Consider the following 23139-nt stretch of genomic DNA (forward strand, 5'->3'; position numbering starts at 1 on the left):
TATTGCATTATTTTATTTACGGCACTTCCCGTCTTGAAACTGCTGGCTATTACCCCTTCCACCAGAGTTATCGTCTAGAACCGACGCTCCCGGCAATACGCTTTTATTCACCATGGCGTTAACTACCGATTATGACCGTGCACTGGTGGCCGGTGCTTACTATGCTCGCCAACTTGCAAGCGCACCTTAAAAATCCGCAGCATTTTGGCGCCATGAAATATGGGTCAAGCGCGTCCACGAGCCAACGATGCTCCACAGCTGTAAGCTCGGATCACGCTGCAAGTGCGGTGCAGCCTCCAGAGATTGTATCTATGAAAAGTAACAGCACCAGTCACATGGGAGGTGCAGGATTGAAGTTTATTTATTCTCGTGACAATACATGCACAGGGGCATCAGAACGAAAAGCCACGAAAAGCGACTTGAAATTGTCCGAAGCACGAGAACAGCCACACCAAACAGCAGCATAAGACATGTGCACGACTATTCATTAAAAAGCATCAAATAAGATACAGCTATCCACATGTCACACAAATAATGTGACAATCGGAATCTTATATGGAGATAAATAGCTTCAGGCTGACAGCTTATACAGGCAAAGCGGGCATTTATTTATTTCGTAGGCAACTGATGGTGATTTGAGTTTTGCAAATTAGAAAAGTGAATTACCACGATACATTGGAAGTTACCAAGCAACTAGGGAAATTTTCGTACGCAAGATCCCAAGGTATTGCAGTTACTAAGAGAAAAACGCAATTTTTGGGGTGGTTTCGGGCAAATGTGTGATCGCTTGTACTGTTCTTTCTTCTGGTAATTAATTATAAGGAAAATAAACTTGAAGCTTTGCTTCCTGTTTTTGTTCCTTTCACATTCAATTCGGTCTGTACGTCGCTCTCAAAGTTTAAAAACACAGCATACGAGCGAGTATGTCGACTTAATTCTGCAGCTAAAGTAGTTCGAGTCGGCCCTGCTGAGCTTGATTCGGCAAAAATGTGCTTATTGCGCCTACTGTGGTCTTCAGACCTCGAAATATCTGAATACGGGTTGTTGATTAGACTGGCCCATATCTCCTTACTCGAAGCATTGACGACGATAACTTTTCCTTCGGACATGATCTCGACATCTAAAGGAGTACGTAATCCTTCGGGTGCACAATAATTTGTCCACCTAAAAAGAATTGTGATCGGGGGGACATATATCCGACTCCTAATTTCCTATGTAGAGAGCTGCATTGCCAACAGACCCACAAAGCGAGGACAAGCAGCTTACCGATTTTACGAGCGACTGCGGAAAATGATAACGAAGAGAGAACGCGGGCTACATAATTTCGCTGATAACATGGCTGACATGTAAGCGGGGTCAATGAAATGTTTTGGCATGGCGCATTATCGACGCTGGCCCCCCAAATGGTGCGGACAGACTGGGTGGAGGGTCGATCGCTGGGCGAACGCCAGGCGACAGGTTGGAGGCTGACTCACTGAGCTGCGGCGCTGAAACCCGCTCTGGTTCTGGACTGTCACCGCTGTCGCGGGCCGTCGATGGTGGTCGAGGAGTGGTGCCCCCGTCCCTATATCTATTTCGGAACAAGAGTGAATGCCGAGAGCGCAAGGGTGGCTGCGGCGATCGGCCGTTTCTCGCGTCACATGCAGACACGCGGCGCTGATTAATAAAATTCCGTGTTTTACGTGCCAATACTACATTATGATTATGAGGCACGCCGAAGTGAGGGACTGCTTGTCCACCGGGGGCCTTTAACGCGCAGCCTATGACGGTACACGAGTGCTTTTCCTTTCCGCCACCATCGAAACGTAGCCGCGGTCGTCGACGTTTGATACCGCGGCCTCGTGCCTAATAGCGACGATAACGCCCAAACGAATACGGCAGGTCTGTTGCGCTTGTGATGTGGCAGATGAGTTCTCGGGATGATACAGACGACATACAGATGGCTCCCCCCATATAGCTGAAGTCTAAATAACGCTGATATGGCGGATGTACGAGGTTGCTTGTCACAACAAGTCGTCAACGGGTTGGCAGTGGTTCAGGTTGTGAATCCTCTGGGAGACGGATGCGAAATCAGCGTAATGGACGAGGGCAGCGACAAAGGCACGCTCTGTGCACGATCTGGCCAAGCCGACATGTTGTTCTGAGACGGACCGAGCCGTACATGCGGGAAGCAGAAGTATAGCGATACAAGCACAGGCACAATCTATGCGTGCCTGTGGTTGCACGCACGATACTACTACACAATAGGTCACAGCTTTATTTTTGATGGAGTGGTGCCAGGCCATGGTATGGCTAGAAGGGCGACGCGAGGGTCGCATCGATGGCACCTGCGCAACCTTAGTGGGTGCCACAATGTCCACTAGTTTTGGATCTCGGGTAGTGTGTAAACATAAGCGCGGCTGTACACACAAGCAACGGCGGCGCAGGAGCTGACTCTGGGTCTGTGGTCTCACCGCTGTCGGCAAGAAAGGTGGCAAGAAAGCCCTATAGACGGCAGGCAACTCCGATTAGAATTACGCCAGACATAAAAATGGTGCGCAGGCCTTCAGGACGGACTCGGTGCGTTAGAGACAGGGGCGAAGGACTCGGGAGTAGCGCATATCTCCATCAATACAGCATTACCCGACGGAAGCTGGTGCGGCTCGACGTGGTGTCAGGGCGCAGGGAGAGAGGCGGTAGGTGCTAGACCTGGGGCGATAGACGCCAAAGGAGATGGTGGCGGCAGGTGTGGTACCACATGGTCGAGCTCTGGAAGCGGGATGTACCGGAATCCGTAATAGTCCAGCGCCGCCGAGCGCAGATCGTCGTACGGTCGTGGGATGGCGGACGGGACGACGCAAACTTGCTGAATTTTGCACGCGAGGGCGCTCACAAGGACGGCGTGTTTTACCGTTTATGTGCTGACCCCATTCAACTCCACGATGACGTCGATTTGTTCGAGCAGCCCTCTAATCCAAAACAGTAGAAGCGGTGGGTTGAACTGCGGAGGATTCATGGCAGTGGCCTCCTCGGGGAACAGTACCTTATACTTGGTCACCAAAGCAGGAATTCGTGACGGCGGCTAAAGTGACCTGACACAATTCCTAAATTTGTTTCTGAAAATGAGCGAAGGCGGAAAACTTAGTGGCGGCTGCGGCAAGCCGGATCCAGAACGAGAACGCGGGCGTCATGACTCGTGTATTATGCAGATGCGCGGCGCTCATAATTTGCGCTGATGAGTATTCGCGATGATAAAAATGACACTGCATTACTTTGTGCTGTGCGGGGTTTCCTTCTATCCTCATTCTTATCTATACGGTTTCATCTAAAAACTACTCAAGATCCATGTCGCCAGTGCCGTTTGCGGTCAGCTGCGATGGCATTCCGTCGATGATGAGCTTTCTATTAGCTTCTTTTGTGGGCAGCGAGTGCAGCAGCCGGTCCCAGAAGTTCGGCTCACCCCAACGCAGGTAGTTCGCTGCACGCATGTACAGCCGCAGGTCTTCATCAAGTGCGCCAAGCACCAGCTCGTCCACAAGGACAATGACAAGCCGATTGACGTTGTCCTGCAGAGCACGCTGGTGTGCCAACCGGAACTCCAAGCGGCACCAGTCACTCGCCAAGAAGTTCCTGCGACACCGGACGCAAACCATTAGTTTCTCAAATTCGTTTTCACTATTAATTGCACTCTAACATCAAAATGACCAGCAGCAAGCAGGCGCAAACACATCTAGAAAGCGTCACTCATTTGGACAAGATGACACATGTGCATCTTTATACAAGTCCCAATGGCAGGTAGGCAACCATACATAACACAATCTCTATCGCAAGTCACCGAAACCATAATATCGGCCAATGAGTAAGGCGAAGCAATATCTGTGGAAACAGGACCTGATATTTATGGGCTCTGGCTTTGTTATGAGAGAACTGGCAAACAGCGATGATGGAGCAATGATTCCCTGTGCATTGGGATCAAACCAGTGGAATGGAGTCTGATGGAATTCAATATGTGTTTCATTTCGCAGAATTCCAATCAATCTAATGAGTGCAAGTAGCTTTGCTCAAATGAGTTAAGGAAATGAGAAAGAAATTGGATGGAATCTAGGTCTTACTCTTGTCACGGATCCATCTTCTCCCACTCGTATGGGAAACAGTGTTAGCAGAGATACTACTCCGGACTTGACATTCGCAAAACGAATTCCAGAAGCAGACTGGATCAACACACAAGACAACTTGGGCAGCGACCACTATTTAATCCAAACAACAGTTCGAGCGGGCCCGCGAAATCCTAAGGGTCGTCAACTCCGCATAACGAACTGGGACGCTTTCCGGCAGGCCAGAGCCCTCACCTATTTCTCGGGTACCCAACCCCCTTTCGAAGATTGGGTCGCATCCTTGCTCCAAGACGCGAGCAAAGCCACTAAATTGGTGCCTGAAGAAGCCAATCTGCAGGAGGCAGATAGCAAGTTACTTCATATGTGGGAAGCCCTCGCCAGTCTGCAACGCAGATACAAACACAACAAGCTCAACCGAACGCTCAGGAAACGTATTAGTACTCTCACCCTTCAAATCGAAGACTATGCACAACAACTTACTCGTCAAAATTGGCACAGCACATGCGACAGCATGGAGCGGCAACCAAACCTGCCCAAAACGTGGAATATCCTCCGTTGCCTCCTCGATCCGGCTAACAGCAAGAACACACAACAGCACAACTTGCGAAAAATTATTCACACCCATCCGGGCACGGACGCACAAGTTCTTCAAGAATTGATAGACCGATACATAGGACCTCAACCTGCTACACCCGCTCCAGCATACACAGGCACCGATAACGACCACCTGGACGCGCCCATAGAAGCAGCAGAAGTACGTGAAGCCATCCTCGCACTCCGCCCTAACTCAGCCCCGGGACCTGATGGCATTACTAATAAAATGCTTCGCAACCTAGATGAGGATTCTATACTAGCCCTCACAGCTTATTTTAACGCATACTGGGAAACTGGAAACCTCCCCTCACAATGGAAAGAAGCCAAAATTATTATGATTCCCAAACCCGGGAAGCGCCTCCTACTCGAAAACCTCCGCCCTATCTCCCTGACTTCATGTGTCGGAAAGGTCCTCGAGCACGTCATCCTCACACGCTTACACAGACATATGAACGACAACGACCTCTTCCCCAATACCATGGTTGGCTTCCGCCCGAAACTTTCTGCTCAAGATGTCATGATTCAGCTCAAGCACCAAATTATCGATGGCGACAAAAGCTCCAGGCTGGACACCAGAGCCATCTTGGGGCTAGACCTAACCAAGGCCTTCGATAACGTCACGCATGAGGCCATTGTAGGAATCGCACCGCTGGCACGAGTTGTTGGGGTCTCGGTGCTGACGCCCGTTATTGCCAATGGGTCGCAAGCCCCAAGGGTAGCGTTGGCCTGGCGGCCTGGGGCACTGGAAGCATCCGAAGGTCCCGGCAAAGCATGAGAAGACTGGTAACAGAACAACTTGTTTATTCTAACATAGCAAAAGAGCGGCCGGTCAGTTCGACCGAAGTGGAGAGACGGGAGAGCACGTAACTCAACAGTACAAATCGGAGCCTCTCCCCTGGCGTCCGGGGGCAGCTGCTCTTATACTCTCGGCGTCGCGGTCCAAAAGGGAAGGTCACGGGATGAAGGTCACGGGATGAAGGTCACGGGACGGCGGAGCATGAGCCCACGACGGCGCGCACGGTCGAGCCGAGAAACCTGCTGAACCGAGTGTAGTGACGCATCGCCAACCCTCACTTGGGGAGCTCCGCTCCCCGGCTGCCGCGCTTTGACAAGCGTGGGCACACACACACACACGCACACACGAAGACACGTGGCACTGAAACACGCCTGGACACGCTTGGCGGCGAGGCGTTGCGGCGGCGTCGAACGGGCCAAAATGTCCGCCGCTTTGAACGAAGCCCCGGCGTCCGTTGCATCCGCGCCGGCCTTACCGCGCGTTGTAGGCGAAACGTAACAGACCGCCCCGCCGGGGGAAGGAGATCCCGATGGTCAGGGGACTGCATCCGCTGTCCGGAGGGATGTCGCTCGATGATGCTCATAACCGTAGTCGGGCGTCCTTTGGCGTTTCTTGAGCGCAGCGCACAGAGAAGGCCTCGTTCTCACGTTCAGGTGCACACAGGACACTGCAAAGTGACTTCGGGAGAGTTGACATTTTTGTTCTCGTTTCCGGCAAGCGTTAGAACTACGCCGAAAGTCAACCGCTCAGTCAGCAAGCACGGCACAACCCTCACTAAGCCCTGCCAGGCTCTTTCCCCTTTTATACTGCTGCCTAGTTCCTTACAGTAGTTTAGCAGCACTCAGAACGCGTCCACAAATCGGAAAAATTGCACTAAAAAGCACATCATCACTTTGAAACACTACACAAAAGCAATAGGTTAAAAATCCTGCCTCAGGAAGAAAAACATCAGTAACAAGCAATTTTGAGGCTGATTCCCACGTTAGGGGCTTCGACTTAAGCCATCGGCGTTACCGTTGAGACTCCCCTTTTTGTAACGCACCTCAAAGGAATATTGTTGCAAAGCGAGGCTCCAGCGCAGGAGGCGGCCATTTTTGGGAGAGATGGTCTGCAGCCATTGGAGAGGGCAGTGATCCGTTTCAATGATAAACCTCGAGCCGGCTAGGTAACATGACAATTTCTGAACGGCCCACACGATACACGCACACTCTTTCTCGGTGGCGCTATACGCCTGCTCACGACTGGTCAGCTTACGACTAGCATACAGGACGGGGTGTTCTACTTCTCCATTTTCCCGTTGGCACAGTACAACGCCCATGCCTCGCTCACTAGCATCACACTGAACAACGAACCCTTTTGTGTAGTCGGGCGATCGTAGCACAGGCTGGCTTGTTAGGGCGCTCTTTAGGGCGCTAAAAGCTCTTTCCTTCGTCTCATCCCAGACGACTGTTTGCGGCTCTGTCTTTCTTAGAGCATCCGTCAAGGGAGCCGCGATATCAGAGTACCTGGGGATGTACCTCTGATAGTAGCCGGCGACACCTAAGAACGACCGAATATCGGTCTTCGTACGCGGTTGCGGGAAGTCTCGCACAGCGGCCACCTTTATTTCAGAGGGGCGGCGTCGACCCCGACCAATCACGTGTCCGAGGTAGACAACCTCGGCCTGTGCTAACTGGCACTTGGGAGCCTTGACTGTCAAGCCCGCATCGCGCAGGCGGGTTAGCACTGCCCGCAAGTGCGCCATATGTTCAGGCCAGGATGCGGAGAATATCGCTACGTCGTCTAGATACGGTAAAGCGAATTCTTGCTGTCCCCGCAACACTTTATCCATGAGGCTTGAAAAGCAGTATGGCGCGTTCTTCAAACCAAAACTCAAAACTTTAGGACGGAATGTCCCCATTGGTGAAATGAACGCCGCATACCTACTAGCCTCTTCTGTAAGTGGAACCTGCCAATAACCCCTGACAAGATCTAGGGTGGAAATAAACTGAGCGCTACTCACTCTCTCAAGGCGCTCCTCGATGTTAGGGATCGGATAAATTTGATCCTTAGTGATGGAATTAAGCCTGCGGTAGTCGACGCAAGGACGAGGTTCCTTGCCCGGTACCTCAACTAAAATCAAAGGGGAGGTATAATCACTCTCACCCGCTTCAATAACACCGAGCTGTAGCATTTTCTTTACCTCAGCCTCCATAATATCGCTCTGGCGGGGTGACACCCGGTACGCCTTGGATCGTACTGGCTCTGGGGAGGTAAGTTCTATGTCATGAGTAAGGACAGAAGTCCTACCAGGCCTCTCAGAGAACAGACCTTGAAACTCTTGTAAGAGCTGGTGTAGTTATGTTTTCTGCTCAGGCGACAGCGATGCTTTACTTATTAAGTCACTAATGACTTGATCGGTGTCTTTCCTGTTTGTCACTGAGCCTAGTCCCGGAAGCTCGATCGGAAGCTCTTCTAACTTTCCCGCATCGGGAATTTCCTCTCCAGTATCTGGTGCCTTTAACGCTACAGGCTCAATTTTATCCCGTTCGGGCGTGCTCTGAATACCAGCTTGCTGCGCCTCTGACCCTTTCTCATCGTTCAACAACGTCGGCCCCGCAACTACCGCCTTTGCAGCGAGCTCCCGAACCTTCGATCTGGTTAAGGCCTGAACGCTAGCCTCACCAAACAAAAGCCCCTTCTCGCGCAGGAGGTGATCGGACCTGTTCGAAAATAGGTACGGGTACTGGGGGGGCAGCATAGATGACACTGCGGCCTCCGTCTCAAGTGCTCCGAAAGGTCCTTCAATAAGCACTTTTGCTACGGGCAGACACACGCTATGAGCTTCCACGGCTTGCTTGATCCATGCGCACTCGCCCGTGAACATATCGGGTTCTACGTAAGAGGGGTGAACTACATCCATTGTAGCTGCGGAATCGCGAAGCACTCGGCACTCTTTCCCGTTCACGAGGAGGTCTCGCATGTAAGGCTCGAGAAGCTTCATGTTCTCGTCAGTGCTGCCTAATGAAAAAAACACGACTTTTGGTTTTGTTTCTGGGCACTGCGCCGAAAAGTGACCCGGCTTCTGGCACGTATAACAAACGCGCGCTTGCCTCGTCTCGAACCGCTTTCTGCGTTCGGCTTCGGCTGCCGTCGTCTCCTCACGTTCGGTCGGACACTGCGCCGAAAAGTGACCCGGCTTCTGGCACGTATAACACACGCGCGCTCGCCTCGTCTCGAACCGCTTTCTCATGGGCGTGAACTTTGGCCTCTCAAACTTGGAGCCAAATTCACCCTTTTGACCGTCCTTAGCTCCGCGAGCCCGACGCGTCACAAACTCCTCGGCTAGCTCAGCGGCTCTAGCCACCGTACTAACGTCTGGCCTATCCAAGACCCAGTACCTCACGTTCTCAGGTAACCGACTATAAAACTGTTCTAGCCCGAAACACTGCAGAACTTTCTCGTGGTCACCAAACGCTTTCTCTTCTTTGAGCCACTCCTGCATGTTTGACATAAGCCTGTAGGCAAACTCTGTATATGACTCACTTTTGCCTTTCTTATTTTCCCGAAACTTCCGACGGAACGCCTCCGCTGACAGCCGGTACTTTTTTAGCAGACTCGATTTCACTTTGTCGAAATCCTCTGCCTCCTCTCTCTCCAAGCGAGCGACTACGTCGGCCGCCTCGCCGGGTAGCAAAGTGAGCAAGCGCTGTGGCCACGTTTCCCGAGAGAACCCCTGCTTCTCGCACGTTCGCTCAAAGTTAACCAGGAACAAACCAATGTCCTCTCCAAGCTTAAACGGCCGCATCAGGTCAGTCATTTTGAACAATACTCGTTCTCCTGCACCGTGTGCCTGACTTCCATTACGAGCGCGTTCCATCTCTACCTCGAGACGCTTCATTTCCAAAGCGTGTTCGCGCTCTTTTTTTTCTTTCTGTTCTTTTCGTTCACGCTCATCTTTCTCTTTCTGTTCTTTAAGTTCACGCTCATCTTTCTCTTTCTGTTCTTTACGTTCGCGCTCATCTTTCTCTTTCTGTTCTTTAAGTTCGCGCTCCTGTTTCTCTTTTTGCTCCTCCCTCTCCTCAATGGTCTCAAGGCATTCCGACAGCTCGTCATCCTCAGCTTCTAACTCAAGAATAGCCCTTAGCAGTTCTGGTTTTCTGAGTTTGTCTGAGACATCCAGACCCAACTCTCTCGCAAGCTCCAGCAATTTCGGTTTTCGCAACGACTTCAAATCCATGGCTGCTCTGAATGCTGCTTTCTCTACTGCCTACTATTGTCTTGCCGCAAACTAACCCGGCAGCAACGACAACCCCAATTACCAGCTCTGTTTCTAACACTAACAAAAGCCTGGCAAAACTCAGAAGAAGAAAGTCCCGCACTCACCAAACCTCGCAGCCAAGACTTCAGCGCAGTCGTTCCGCTGCAGGCAACCAGTCATCACACAGGGCTCGTTGCGCTGCTCCCGGATGGTCGTTGTGCTGCTCAGCATACAGTCAACCGCATCTCTTCGCTGCTGGCCTCCGTTGTCGCGATCTCACCGCTGGCAACCAGTTGTTGGAATCGCACCGCTGGCACGAGTTGTTGGGGTCTCGGTGCTGACGCCCGTTATTGCCAATGGGTCGCAAGCCCCAAGGGTAGCGTTGGCCTGGCGGCCTGGGGCACTGGAAGCATCCGAAGGTCCCGGCAAAGCATGAGAAGACTGGTAACAGAACAACTTGTTTATTCTAACATAGCAAAAGAGCGGCCGGTCAGTTCGACCGAAGTGGAGAGACGGGAGAGCACGTAACTCAACAGTACAAATCGGAGCCTCTCCCCTGGCGTCCGGGGGCAGCTGCTCTTATACTCTCGGCATCGCGGTCCAAAAGGGAAGGTCACGGGATGAAGGTCACGGGATGAAGGTCACGGGACGGCGGAGCATGAGCCCACGACGGCGCGCACGGTCGAGCCGAGAGACCTGCTGAACCGAGTGTAGTGACGCATCGCCAACCCTCACTTGGGGAGCTCCGCTCCCCGGCTGCCGCGCTTTGACAAGCGTGGGCACACACACACACACGCACACACGAAGACACGTGGCACTGAAACACGCCTGGACACGCTTGGCGGCGAGGCGTTGCGGCGGCGTCGAACGGGCCAAAATGTCCGCCGCTTTGAACGAAGCGCCGGCGTCCGTTGCATCCGCGCCGGCCTTACCGCGCGTTGTAGGCGAAACGTAACACCATACTGAACCAACTGGCACAACTCCAGGTTGGACATCGAACATATAACTACGTGAAGAATTTTCTTCCAGGTCGCACGGCGACCATTACCATCGGAGGGTTGCAGTCGCCAATTATTCACTTCGGCAGCAAAGGCACGCTGCAAGGATCGGTTCTATCCCCTTTTCTGTTTAACGTGGCCTTGCTCGGACTACCGCCTGCATTAGCCAGCATCCCCAACCTCAAGCATAGCCTCTACGCAGACGATATCACCCTGTGGGTCACCGGGGGCAGCGACGGGGACATCCAAGACACGCTGCAGCAAGCCATCAACGAGGTCGTTGCATACGTAGAACCGCGCGGCCTGGCGTGTTCCCCACAGAAATCGGAGCTCCTTCTGTACAAGCCTAATTGGGGAGGTCGACGTCCAGACCCTCACCCACCCGAGATAGAACTTCACGTGCACCAGGAACGCATACCTACAGTACCTAGCATTCGTATCCTTGGCTTACGCATCCAACAAAACGGCAGAAACACGGAGATACTCAAGCAATTAGATAAACATGTGCACCAAACCACTCGCCTCATTGCACGCATCGGAAATCGACATCACGGCATGAAGGAAAGCAACCTTATACGCCTGGTAACCGCCTACGCCCTGAGCAGGATCACCTATGTCGCCCCGTACCTTAGCCTCAATGCAACTGACAAGCTCAAACTCAATACCATGATCAAGAGGGCCTATAAACAAGCCCTACATCTTCCCATCACCACCTCTAACGAGAAACTGGACGCCCTAGGCATTCATAACACCATAGACGAGCTTATTGAAGCGCACCGTATTAGCCAATATGAACGACTTGCCAATTCCACCACGGGCAGGCACATTCTAGGCACCCTGGGCATAACCTACACCACCCAATTCGGACCAAAAGTACCCATGCCTCCAAACATTCGTGATCAGCTAGTTATCCCGCCCATACCTCGCAATATGCACCCTGAACACAATCCGGAGCGACGTGCAGAAAGAGCTAAACAACTACAAAAGCGCTACGACCAAGCCGCTGACATAACCTACGTGGACGCAGCAGAGTACCCCAACCAAAACGCCATGGCGGTCGTCGCAGTCGCGGGTTCGCAGTACCACCTCTCCGCGGCCGCATCAATATTCGCCACGCAACCCGAAGTAGGAGAAGAAACGGCCATCGCTTTGGCCTACGCGGCTACCAATGCACACTGCATCATCAGCGATTCAAAAACGGCCATTCGTAACTACGCAAGAGGACTCATAGCACCCCAAGCGCAGAAGATTCTCTCTGGCACTCCGCCCTCAAGGCAACGCCGCGTGCAGATCATCTGGGCCCCTGGTCACTCGGGTCTGGCTGGAAACGAAGCCGCCCACGATGCCGCCCGAGCTCTCGCACACCGGGCGCATCATCCTTCTCCTGCGTCTTCCGATCCCGACCAGCCCTCTGTTCTGCATCGCGGTCACGCGCGGGACCGAATGGTCACGTTGAGAGAAATTCTCCTGCACTACCGCCAGGAGCGGTTACGCTACCCCCCAGCACACAAAACACTGAATAAGTCTCAATCCACCACTTGGCGACTCCTTCAGACACGAACTTTTCCGAACCCCGTGCTTTACAACCACATGTACCCCGATGCATACTCACCACTCTGCAAAGCGTGCAAGGCCCGCGCCGACCTCAATCATATTATCTGGCAATGCCCCAAAGCCTCACCCACCAACACCTCCCACACTAACACACGCATCATTAGTACGGCCGAGCAGTGGGAGACATTGCTGCTCAGCTTGGACCCAGAGGAGCAGCTCTGGGCCGTCCGGATGGCCGAAGACGCCGCCAGAAAGCAAGGACTGGCCGCCGTCTGAGGAAGGGGGGGATTGGGGGTTAGTCTCCCGACCCCCGCCACCCCTTAACCCCATCAAGGACACACTAAAGTTTTATCTCTCTCTGGACGGAAGCCTTTCGGGTCAGAAAGACAAGCCTTCCCGCTTCTACCCACCATTGGGAAAAGGGTAAACAGTGAATGAACCCTGATACAGTAGTACTAGAAACTGCCACTCAGGCCAGTGCACCTGAAGAACCGCACCTTACGCGGGTGCTTTCCTTCCCTTGATATTTTGCGCAATTCTTGTGATTGCTACTAACTAAAAGACTGCACCTCTCGATATCTCCTATTCTTATGGTTCATACAAAGGCGAGGCTCTTGGTTTCGGCAGCATTTATGCCAAAAATAGCATAAGAAGTTATATTGGCCAGTCACCTGCACTTCCGGACAAGTAATACTGGGCGGGGGGCCTGCTGTTCAGAGGACATTCCGCATACGCTAACCTCGCCGTAACTATGCCTCTGACATTTCCTGGATAAGTCTAGTATGTACAAACAAACGCCCCTGAATTCAGGATGGCAGGATGCTCGAGGGTAGAGGTTCGAATACCTAATGCGAACAATGTGGGTTTGCGTCCCACATGCGTCAAATTGCCTTTTCATATGCTATTTCCTTTTATCTTATCATTTCTACATTTCAATTTTCGGAAATTGTTCATTTCTCCTAGGCTTTTCTTGTATTCATTGTCATTTTGCATCGTGTGGCGTCAGCTGAGAATTGAGATCCTTGCCATTCCCCATTATCCTCGCTCACCATCTGTCATACATGGCGTCCCAGCTAAAATGAGCCATGTTGATAAAGAAAGTGTTGTGGACAGTACTCATAGAGCCCCGCGATGGAAGAAGGAAGAGACTGGACTAGCGCCATCAGGTATATAGGCTCGAAGGTGGTAGCCGCACATCAACCTACTCACCTGACAAATACAGGGCAATTCTTTGTGGGCCTTCTGTTCCTACAATTTGGTGACCTGGACGTGATACCACATCACACTGTATACGTCTACCAAGTTTCTTCTCGACGTGATGGTACCAGCCGCCGATATATGACGTCTCGAAAAAAACGAAATGTCTTCCGTCGCCACACTGATTCCTGGCCCTCGGACTCTGGTACGTCGACATCAAGGCGCAATTTCGCCGTCACCGAGTCACATCTCCGGGGGTCGTGTATGAAAATTTCATGAATGCGCTTAACCCGACCACTGCAGTCCGCGACATTTCGCTAGCTCCTCCGCACGATTATCACTATGACACCCTTAAGCGGGAGGTACTATGGCAAACGACCGACTCTGAATAGCGACGGAGTCAACAGCTCCTCTCATCGGAGTAACTTGGTGACAGAAAACTGACTGAGCTGCTTCGCCGCATGACACAACTCCTAGGAACCAGCCCGACATCAGCAGACTCAAACATCCTTCAGTAGCTCTTCTTCCAGCGTCTACCGAACCAGGTACGCATGATTTTAATTGCCTCACCTACTACCACGTCTGGCGAGGTCTTTGCGACAATGGTAGACAAGATTATGGATTCTTTCTATCCTGTGATATCCACTGTTGACAGTTGTAATGCACCCGTTACGACACAACCCTAGTTAGAGTAGCACTTTGACAAACCCGACAGTTCAAGTACGCACCTTGTTCTTCAAGTAGAGGAGCTAACTGACCAGTTGGCTGCCTTACAATTTCGTGCAAATAACATCAGCACTGGCATCGCTCGCATGACCAAAGTGTGTAACGCCCTCTGACTCTGTTTATTTGTTGGAATCGCGCCAGATATGGCAGTCGCGCACAGCAATGCCATCCGCTTTTCAAATTTCCGGGAAACGGTCGGGCCAGTCACTGAGGACGACTAGCGCTACTGGCCCTACATCATGCCGTCTCTTCTACGTCACTGAGCGTTTCACGAATGTTTGCTATCTTTTAGATACTGGTGTGGAAATTCGAATTTCCGCACCAGTATCTAAAAGATAGCAAACCACCGAGGGCTAGCGCTTGGTCATCTAGCGGATGACCAAGCGCTAGCCCTTGGTGGTTCGCGGCCGTGTGGCGATTAACGCGCCTTAAACAAAGTGACAATCCCCGTAGGTATCTTATACCCCACATCCACGATTTCAACGCATCACTTCATGGTTGCTACTTCTTTAGTAAGGTGGATCAAGTAAAAGCCTCCCACCAGATTCCTGTCGAGCCTTTTGACATTCCTAAAACCGCAATCATTACCCCTTTTGACATGTTCGAATACCTGCACATGCCATTCGGCCTCCGTAATGTCACTCCAACATTTCAGCCGTTCGTCGATCAAGTACTCCGTGGCCTTACTTGTGGCTTCGTCTATTTAGACGACATTCTTGTATTGAGTCGCTCTTCTGTGGTACACGAATCTTACCTGCGTAAATTGTTTGAACTCCTCCATCAATATGGCCTAGTCGTAAACCTCTCGAACCGTGAGTTTGGCGTTGCTTCTATAGATTTCCGAGGCCATCGAGGAGACGACCATGGCATACAAGCTGTCCCATTCCGTGTTCGAGCCATTAAAGATTCTCCACCAAGCACTTACGAGAATCAATCAATTACTCATCAATTACTACTGCCATTTCACTCTTTGTTGTGCTTCAGTTTTCCAGCCTTTGCACAGTCTACTGTCTAGCACACCACGTGCAAGCACGCCTACATTATGGACTAATGCTGCTGAATCTCATTTTCTCTCTGCCGAGAACGCCCTTCATACTACTACTCCACTGACATCGCTGTCGGTGCCATGTTTCAATGTCTGGTAGGCAAGACATGGCAGCCTACATATTGACGCAGCAAGACACCCGCTATGGCACATTAGATCGCGAATTGCGAGGACTGTACCTCGTAGTACGCCGCTTCCGTCACAACATCGAAGGGCTTGAGTTCTTTATGAACACCGACCACAAACCACACGTTTATGCTATTACCTCTAACAGTTCCTCGCACAGTCCCCGCGAAATTGGCCACCTTTCATATATCTCCGAATTCACTACAAGTACTCGGCGTATCAATCTTGCCGATAATTAGTTGCTGACGCATCAGTTGCCGATAATCAGTTGCATGGACTTCGAACGCCGCGCTACCGCTCAACGCACAGACCGTCAACTTCAAGCACTCATGACAGCCAATGATTCACTGCGCTTAGAAGATACCTTACAGGCCGGCTGCAGCATCCCAGTGATACGCGACGTTTCTACAGGACATCCTCGACCGTACGTACAACAGTAATTTCGGCAGCAAGTTTTTGACGCACTACACTCCTTATCGCACCCTGGAGTACGTGCCACACAGCGTCTCGTCGTTTTCCGCTATCTGTGTTCGCCTATGAACGCTGACGTCCGTTGCTGGGCTCTGTGACGATAAAGCCTTCTGTGAAGATAAAACCATCTGTACGACATTAAGGGCTTCCTGTATGTCTTCGTGTAATTAATAAAGTAGTAAGTACTAAATAATAAGGCAGGTTGTAACCGTTAAAATCGTGGCTACTATGTCAATGGAAGATTTGTGGAGCGGTTTTGAAAAGATCACTTTCAGTTGTTTACGACTGGCTACTCCTTAAGGGCAGCTCTATTTTCAGGTCTTAAAATAGCCTGGTTGCACGAAAGCGATTGGCTGCGACAACATCTTCATGGTTACTCGAAGCGAAAGTCCTGGGTACCTGACCGGACGGCTGTTCAGCCCAGAAAGCCATATGAGCTCTTTCATAGTACTTGAAGCAACAGACGTGAGTGCCCAACCTTCCAACGTGTAGGGTAGCAATGAATAATGTCCAGGTGACCTGCTTGCCTTTCTTTCAGGCTTTGCTTAAGCAGGATAAAAAGACCTACGCAAATCGTTACGCGTCGTGTACTACGGAAACTCGGGTCTGCATATGTGCTGTACATAACCTTGCATAACCGCTGCGCTATGCGTCTGGACTTAGGACAGGTAGTGACTGCGGATCCGGATCATGAGACTGAAATAATCAGAAGAATAAGAATGAGCTGGGGTGCATTTGGCAGGCATTCTCAGATCATGAACAGCAGGTCGCCATTATCCCTCAAGAGAAAAGTTTATAACAGCTGTGTCTTACCAGTACTCACGTACGGGGCAGAAACCTGGAGGCTTGCGAAGAGTTCTACTTAAATTGAGGACGGCGCAACGAGCTATGGAAAGAAGAATGATAGGTGTAACGTTAAGGGATAAGAAAAAAGCAGATTGGGTGAGGGAACAAACGCGGGTAAATGACATCTTAGTTGAAATCAAGAAAAAGAAATGGGCATGGGCAGGACACGTAATGAGGAGGGAAGATAACCGGTGGTCACTAAGAGTTACGGAATGGATTCCAAGGGAAGGAAAGCGTAGCAGAGGGCGGCAGAAAGTTAGGTGGGCGGATGAGATTAAGAAGTTTGCAGGGACAACATGGCCACAATTAGTACATGACCGGGGTAGTTGGAGAAGTATGGGAGAGGCCTTTGCCCTGCAGTGGGCATAACCAGGCTGATTATGATATATGATATGATGCGTTTGTACGTATCTAGTCAAGGTAGTTTTTTAGTCGGGATATCATCTCATTGTCGTCATTTGCTGTTTGGCCGCTGCCCTGGCTAAGGCGTGCTACCTAGCGCAGTTTTGTCTGGTATGCAATTATATACCGAATACACAAGACAGTTGATCAGATATAGAAATTTGAACTGAGATATTAAATTTCGCGAGCTGCCCTAGTGCATGTGTATGTCAAGTTACCCCCGGTAGCTAATGCAGAATGACACAAAATTCTAAAATTTAGGTGTACGATGCCTAATCGTGGTGCGAGGTTTAACAATCAAACTCCCACATTATCGTGAATGCGAGAAGCGAACAATAGAGCACGAAAATGGGGATGCCAAGCTGTCTTGAAATATTGATAATAAAATACGTGTTTGCTAAACTATACAAAAACCATGCCCACACTGACAGCATACATGCTTCGTTGTACGCTAGAGCTCATTACCAACGTGCACAAGTGTGTCTGCCAAGTACATTCACTTCTATCATAACTAAAAAGAGAGTTCTCTCCCAGACAATCAGCAACGGTCTCCTCGAATATCCTCCACAGTCCGACGCACGTGAAATAGTAACTACTTACTGCGTGAGAACGAGAAGTGTCCGCCGTGAGCAGGCCACAGCATCGTGAATGATATCCTGCAGAAGGAAACCGCCCTTGAAATTGCGCTCGTAAGTGCAGCAGGAGAAGCCATTGGCCTCCAGTCCCGGAATGATTTCTTCGTGTATCCAGTGCGCGTCTTTGCTGCTGAACGACACGAACACATCAAACAGCTTATCCGTGTCCAGCTCCTCCTCCGCGAAGCCCCACGCCAAACCACACACGCCACGAACACGTAGCCACATCTTCAGCGCCTGCTTGTAGCGTAGATAAGCGGCCAACAGCGCCAATATGATCACCAGGAGACCTGTGCACCAGCCAATTCCACGTATCAGTTCAGGGCCATGAATGGAGATGTTGTCCGCTCCTTACGTCAACAAACATCGACGCCTGTCTGAATAGTTCTCCGATTGAAAAATGCAATGACATTTTTTCGCTTGTTTTGCCTCATTACGACAACGACGCAGTTGCTCTCCTCCAGTGCACCAACAGCGCTACCCTATACATGGCCTTTCCCTGCTGCATGTCATACGCAGTGCACCTAAGTTCACGCGTCGCTTCTCGACTCCCGTGAGGGACAATGTGAAGCTGCTTTAACCAAGGTGTAGAAAATCCTGATCCAGTCGCAGACAACGCACGTGTAACGAAGGCTCAGCTAAACAAATCATCACCGGAATATATTGATCAGAGAATCTGAAGTTCGCCCTCAGAATGCAACCGCAAGTTACTGCTACATACTTGCGAAACCGAGTAGATTCCAGTCTCTTATTTCGTACTTGCTGTCAACACTCGGCATTCACGTATTCACCGCGGAGCTACCTACATCCTTGAGAGGCCTCTCCAGTAAGCTCTTGGGCACGTGTATCCTCTTGTTTGCCCAAAATCCAGTCGATGCCTCCCATGAGCTTAGGCTTCTTGCCTGCTGAATCATAGCTCTGGTGCTTAGACAGCATATAGTATAATTTTACCTTAAATAATAAAACTGACGTTCATTTTGAGTCAACAAACTACATTTTCACTGTTCTAGTGAGAGCCTGCGCTCAGCACCTTCGGCACAAAAAAGTATGTGCCCAGCCGGGGAACCACCTTCTTCGCATACATCCACTGTCGTGTTCTGGTACACTGAGAAAATCCTGCCGCGTTTTCAAGCCACCCACACAACTGCTCCCACAAGGGGGCAATAAATGCCAGCAACCTACGGCCACGATTGGGCATTGAAACATGCACGTCCAGTTTCCACCCTAGCTATTACTAAACAAACCTAATGAATGAATGGCTACTATTTCACCAGGCTTCCGGAATTTTTATCATTTCGCTCGCCACACAACCCAACTACACAGATCTCGAAATAATCTAGTTGCTCATAGTACACTTACAGAAAACCAGCAGAAGGTACACCACTCCTCTTGGTGTCGCGGCGGGGCAGAGGTCTTTCTGTCCCAGAGTAACGAATTCTTTTTGGGACACAAGAAGGTTGGAGTTCCTTGCACAAATGATGTTTCTGGCATCTCGAACCTATCGAATATGAGCGAAAGGTTACAACCGCATCAGAATCCACTGCATCGGTTCGCAAAAACATATATTGCTTAATATTTGAGGTGCCATATTGCAAAACCTATTTTCTCTTTATCCGTAGTTAAGAATATTCGATGAACTCCCACGAAGAACTTCTAAAATTGCAATAGCGATAATGATGAACACAGCCTGCAGAAAGAGGCTTACGAGTAGAACAGTTTAGTCTACAAATCAAATCCTAAGCCAGATCCCCACTTTATAGTAATATTTATGCCACTGGAGACACTATTCAGCAACCAAGTAAAAACCTCATATGACTGATACCAAGTAGCACTAGTCACTAAGTCAAAGTTCTCACCACGTTGCCATGAGCTTGAATCCACTGTCTAAAGCTGTAGTCCACGCACTCGCAGGCATAGCGGTTGCCAGACAGCCATATGGAAGTGAGGTTCAGTTGTGTCACCAGCAAGTACGGTAAACGCTTGAGCTTATTGCCGCGTAAGTCAAGGGAATGCACTTTCTCTGGAATAGAGGTCACGTTTAGACCAGACAAGGCATTGTTGTTCAGCAATAGCACTTCGAGATGAGGAGCTGCTTTTTTGACAGTGCCGTCCAAGTGTCGCAGTTGGTTTCCGCTTAGGTCCAGTCGTATGGTGCCATCCGGCAACACTTTCGGAATCCTGCCGATAGTCGCCGACGAACAGTTCACATCAATTTCTCGTTTATCCAGAGATTCACCGTTGCATTTGCAATGACATCCAGGCTCGCATCCATCCTCCCACCTGAAGTAATCTTCCTGCGCTAATTCGCGCAGTTGCTTTCCTTTAAGCCACCTTGGTTGCACGCACGTTGCCATTCCTCTTGCCCAAATCTCACTGTCCTCTTTCATAAGCCAAGCCAACCTGCAGTCGCAGATCAAAGGGTTGTCTAGAGAAGATAAATCAGGAAAGAATCAGAAGCAAGAAAGCAGTTCCAACTTTCACACTTCGCTTCGTAAGCGAACGCTGCGTGGTTACAAACTTATCAGCAGACGCAGATAAACAAAGTGCTTCGCATTTCCTGTAATAGTTTTGCGAAGAACTAGGGAGGCTGTAGTAGTCTGTCGTGAAGTTGCAATCTCTCTATATCAGCGTGCGCACTTGAGTGATTGTAGGCCATTGAACTCCTGCGTTTAACATTCACATTAGGCTATATATTATGTGTGTTGTCTGAAAGAGTCTAGCCGCGATGACAATCTGTCCGGGCACGCTTTTGGGTTCTGTTACGACTAACAAGCACCACTTCACAAACTACCACAAGACCGACCACAAGCCAAACGTTGGAGCATTTTAGAGATAAACCTTAACTAGACGCTGTGTCCGTATAGCTGAGGCCGCATACTTTTGGGCATAACGTTGCATAAACATTTACACTTTATTTGATTGGTTGCATTGTTGCTGCAATACCTGTTCAGCCTTCTCTAACAGCAGATTTCATCGAATATAGGGGCACCACGCGGTGCACTGCCAACTGGTTTGCTGCTTAGTAGACTGCAGTCGGCTTGACGGACGGATAGCAGCCGAATGCCAGTTGCGTCTGCTGAGTCCGCAACAGCCCAGTGAAGTAGTGCAAAGAACACAACTTTCACTGTACTAAGAGTATTTTCTGAAGAACGCAAGCTCAAAAGTGTGAAAATACAAACTAATATGGTATGCCCAAATGCCGACAGCAGTGTTACGGCTACGTCGAAATTATCGAAGCAAAGAGGACATAGAAAGAGCATGGGGGCAAAATGAGTATACGCATAACTCTCATATCACCGCACCCTCCTCATGTCCACAAGGGATGTTCAAGCATTCCTTTTATTACGTGTGGGCTAAATTATAACACTAGTATAAAATTTATACATAGCCTCGGTGATTGCGTCTAAGTTGCCAATGCACTGCATGCCGTAGTCTCCGAGGCTAAGTTTCTGCTAAACAGCGATATCTAAAGTTGTACTCGGGAGTGTCAACAACATGTACCCGCTCAAATGCAATAGGAGTAAACCACTATCTTCAACGGTATTGATGTAGTGCCTCAGAGAGAGCTATGAATCAACTGCCAATTTGGTCGCCGCATCTAAGCCACCGTGATGTTACACGGTGGGCGCCGCAAGCAATCGGTCAGTTGAACAGCTTATGTTTGCGTACAGTGCTATTTGAAACGGAATAAAAAGAACTAGTAAATAGATTGTAAGCAAAAATTTCAAAAGAACTAGTTTGGCGACAGGTCACTTCGCATGCGGGCACGAGCTGGCTCGCGTACGTATATGTCTTTTATTCAAATGTTAGCGTGAAAAGCGCATAGTCGCATAAAAGGAATTTGGCCAACGTTGGCGCGGCAATGCGAAGTCCCAGTATATTGCGAGCCTGTTTCCTTAAATATCACCAACCCCGTTGTCTTTCAATGATGATGCATGCTTGCCCACTTGGGCTGCGTTCAATGTGTTTGAGCTGGGCAATGTTTTCCGTAAACGCGACAGGTTCCCGGCACTTACGTAAGTGAACTATTTTACAAGTAGCGGTTGACACGCGTTCTCGAAGCGCCACCTGGGAAAACCAACATGTTTATAAAGAAGTATTTAAGAGTCATTCCGACACCCAGCAACAGAGATTCTCCCACCACTTACAACGAGGTCACGCAACACTTTTAGCTTCGTAGGAGGGGCTATCCACTCCCACATAAGGAACTCACCAAAGCGTAGACAATCACCGTCAGGCTTTCGCAGACGGGGATATACCCCAACCAACTTTTGTTACGCTCGATCTATCCAGACACGTATAATAGCAATACCTGCACTCAGTGCGGCGATTCAGCTAACCTAGAACATATGCTCTGGCGGTTCCTCTCGTTATGAATCACAAACAAAGCAGACCAGCCAAGATGAAATATCTGACTGCGATGCTGCGACTACGGAGACCAAATATGTCCAGTTAAGAGAGCCCATGATTCGGCGGCCAGGCTTGGCCTGCCCGTCCCACTGTGGGAACAGTAGCCTGCACGATAACCGCGCGTCTCAGGACTCGCAATAAGGTTTTTCCATCCATCCATCCATCCATCCATCCATCCATCCATCTATCCATTCAGACTCGAGAATTATTCGGCATTTTCTAACTTCATTAACAAAAAAACGCAGCTTTACTGCTATGCTAGGTCGCCAGTAGTCTTGCTTATTTCACACAAAATGTATTTGATAAATTCCAGGCAAGAAGTATTCATACAGTCTGTACTTAGGTATACCTGTTGTATACGAAGACATCACAGCCTTAGTTCTTCGTATACCGTTCTACCTGCCCTAAAATTACTCCGGGATCATCTCATGAACATGTTTGTTTAAGTGCTTCAGTACCCAGGCCAATCGCTTGATCGCGGGCACTATAATACATATTTATTAAATGTCTAATTGTTGATATTATGAATGATCTCCATCATAACGCAGACTGCTGAAAATGCTTAGCGAAGCTTTTACGGAATGTAACGGTACGCTCACTTCCTTCTGCACAGAGTGGTGCAGGAAGATAAAAGCATGAGAATCAAAGCGAAACATCACAAGAACACAGCGGTCAACGATGCTCATATGGCTCAAGTTCTACAATTGCCTTTCGCCTATGTATCGGCCCTTTTCGCCTCCTTCTCCGAATATTAGGTCGGTCGCTAGAGCTGCCAGTCAGCAAATTTAGCAAGGTGGGCTAGTTAAATGCATCGAACGCTATCTCTCCGTTCGATAACGTTTTGACCATGCGCGATTTACTCGAAGTGTACAGATCCGGGTGATAATCAAGGCGCAGCAGCGCTCGGACCACAGATTAAGTGCTATGAGGAAAAGTACAGGAAATATTTGACGGCGTTATCAGAGCCAAGCATCATTTAGAGAAACAATATGCGCTGTATTCAGG

At 49.9% G+C, this 23139-nt stretch overlaps 1 protein-coding gene across 1 annotated transcript; it reads right to left on the reverse strand.

Annotated features, from left to right (window-relative positions):
- Window positions 1-344: 344 nt before the first annotated feature.
- LOC126534646 (protein toll-like) lies at window positions 345-18660 on the reverse strand. Its single transcript, XM_072289496.1, has 3 exons — window positions 18531-18660; window positions 17690-18014; window positions 345-3609 (listed from the first exon to the last, which is right to left on the reverse strand). Exons 1-3 carry the CDS (start codon window positions 18658-18660, stop codon window positions 3312-3314), a joined length of 753 nt encoding a protein of 250 aa, XP_072145597.1. The 3' UTR covers window positions 345-3311.
- Between the last annotated feature and the right edge of the window lie 4479 nt (window positions 18661-23139).

Source organism: Dermacentor andersoni, chromosome 7 (genome assembly GCF_023375885.2).
Source record: "Dermacentor andersoni chromosome 7, qqDerAnde1_hic_scaffold, whole genome shotgun sequence".
NCBI lineage: Eukaryota > Metazoa > Arthropoda > Arachnida > Ixodida > Ixodidae > Dermacentor > Dermacentor andersoni.

Excerpts from the sequence above, each read along its gene's own strand:
- LOC126534646 (XM_072289496.1), bottom strand. The coding sequence starts at position 18,660 with ATGCTGTCTAAGCACCAGAGCTATGATTCAGCAGGCAAGAAGCCTAAG. Across the intron at positions 18,015-18,530 it reads TGGAGAGGCCTCTCAAGGAT|GTCTCCTGGTGATCATATTG; the intron begins GTAGGTAGCTCC and ends GCTGGTGCACAG. Across the intron at positions 3,610-17,689 it reads ACACTTCTCGTTCTCACGCA|GAACTTCTTGGCGAGTGACT; the intron begins GTAAGTAGTTAC and ends CCGGTGTCGCAG.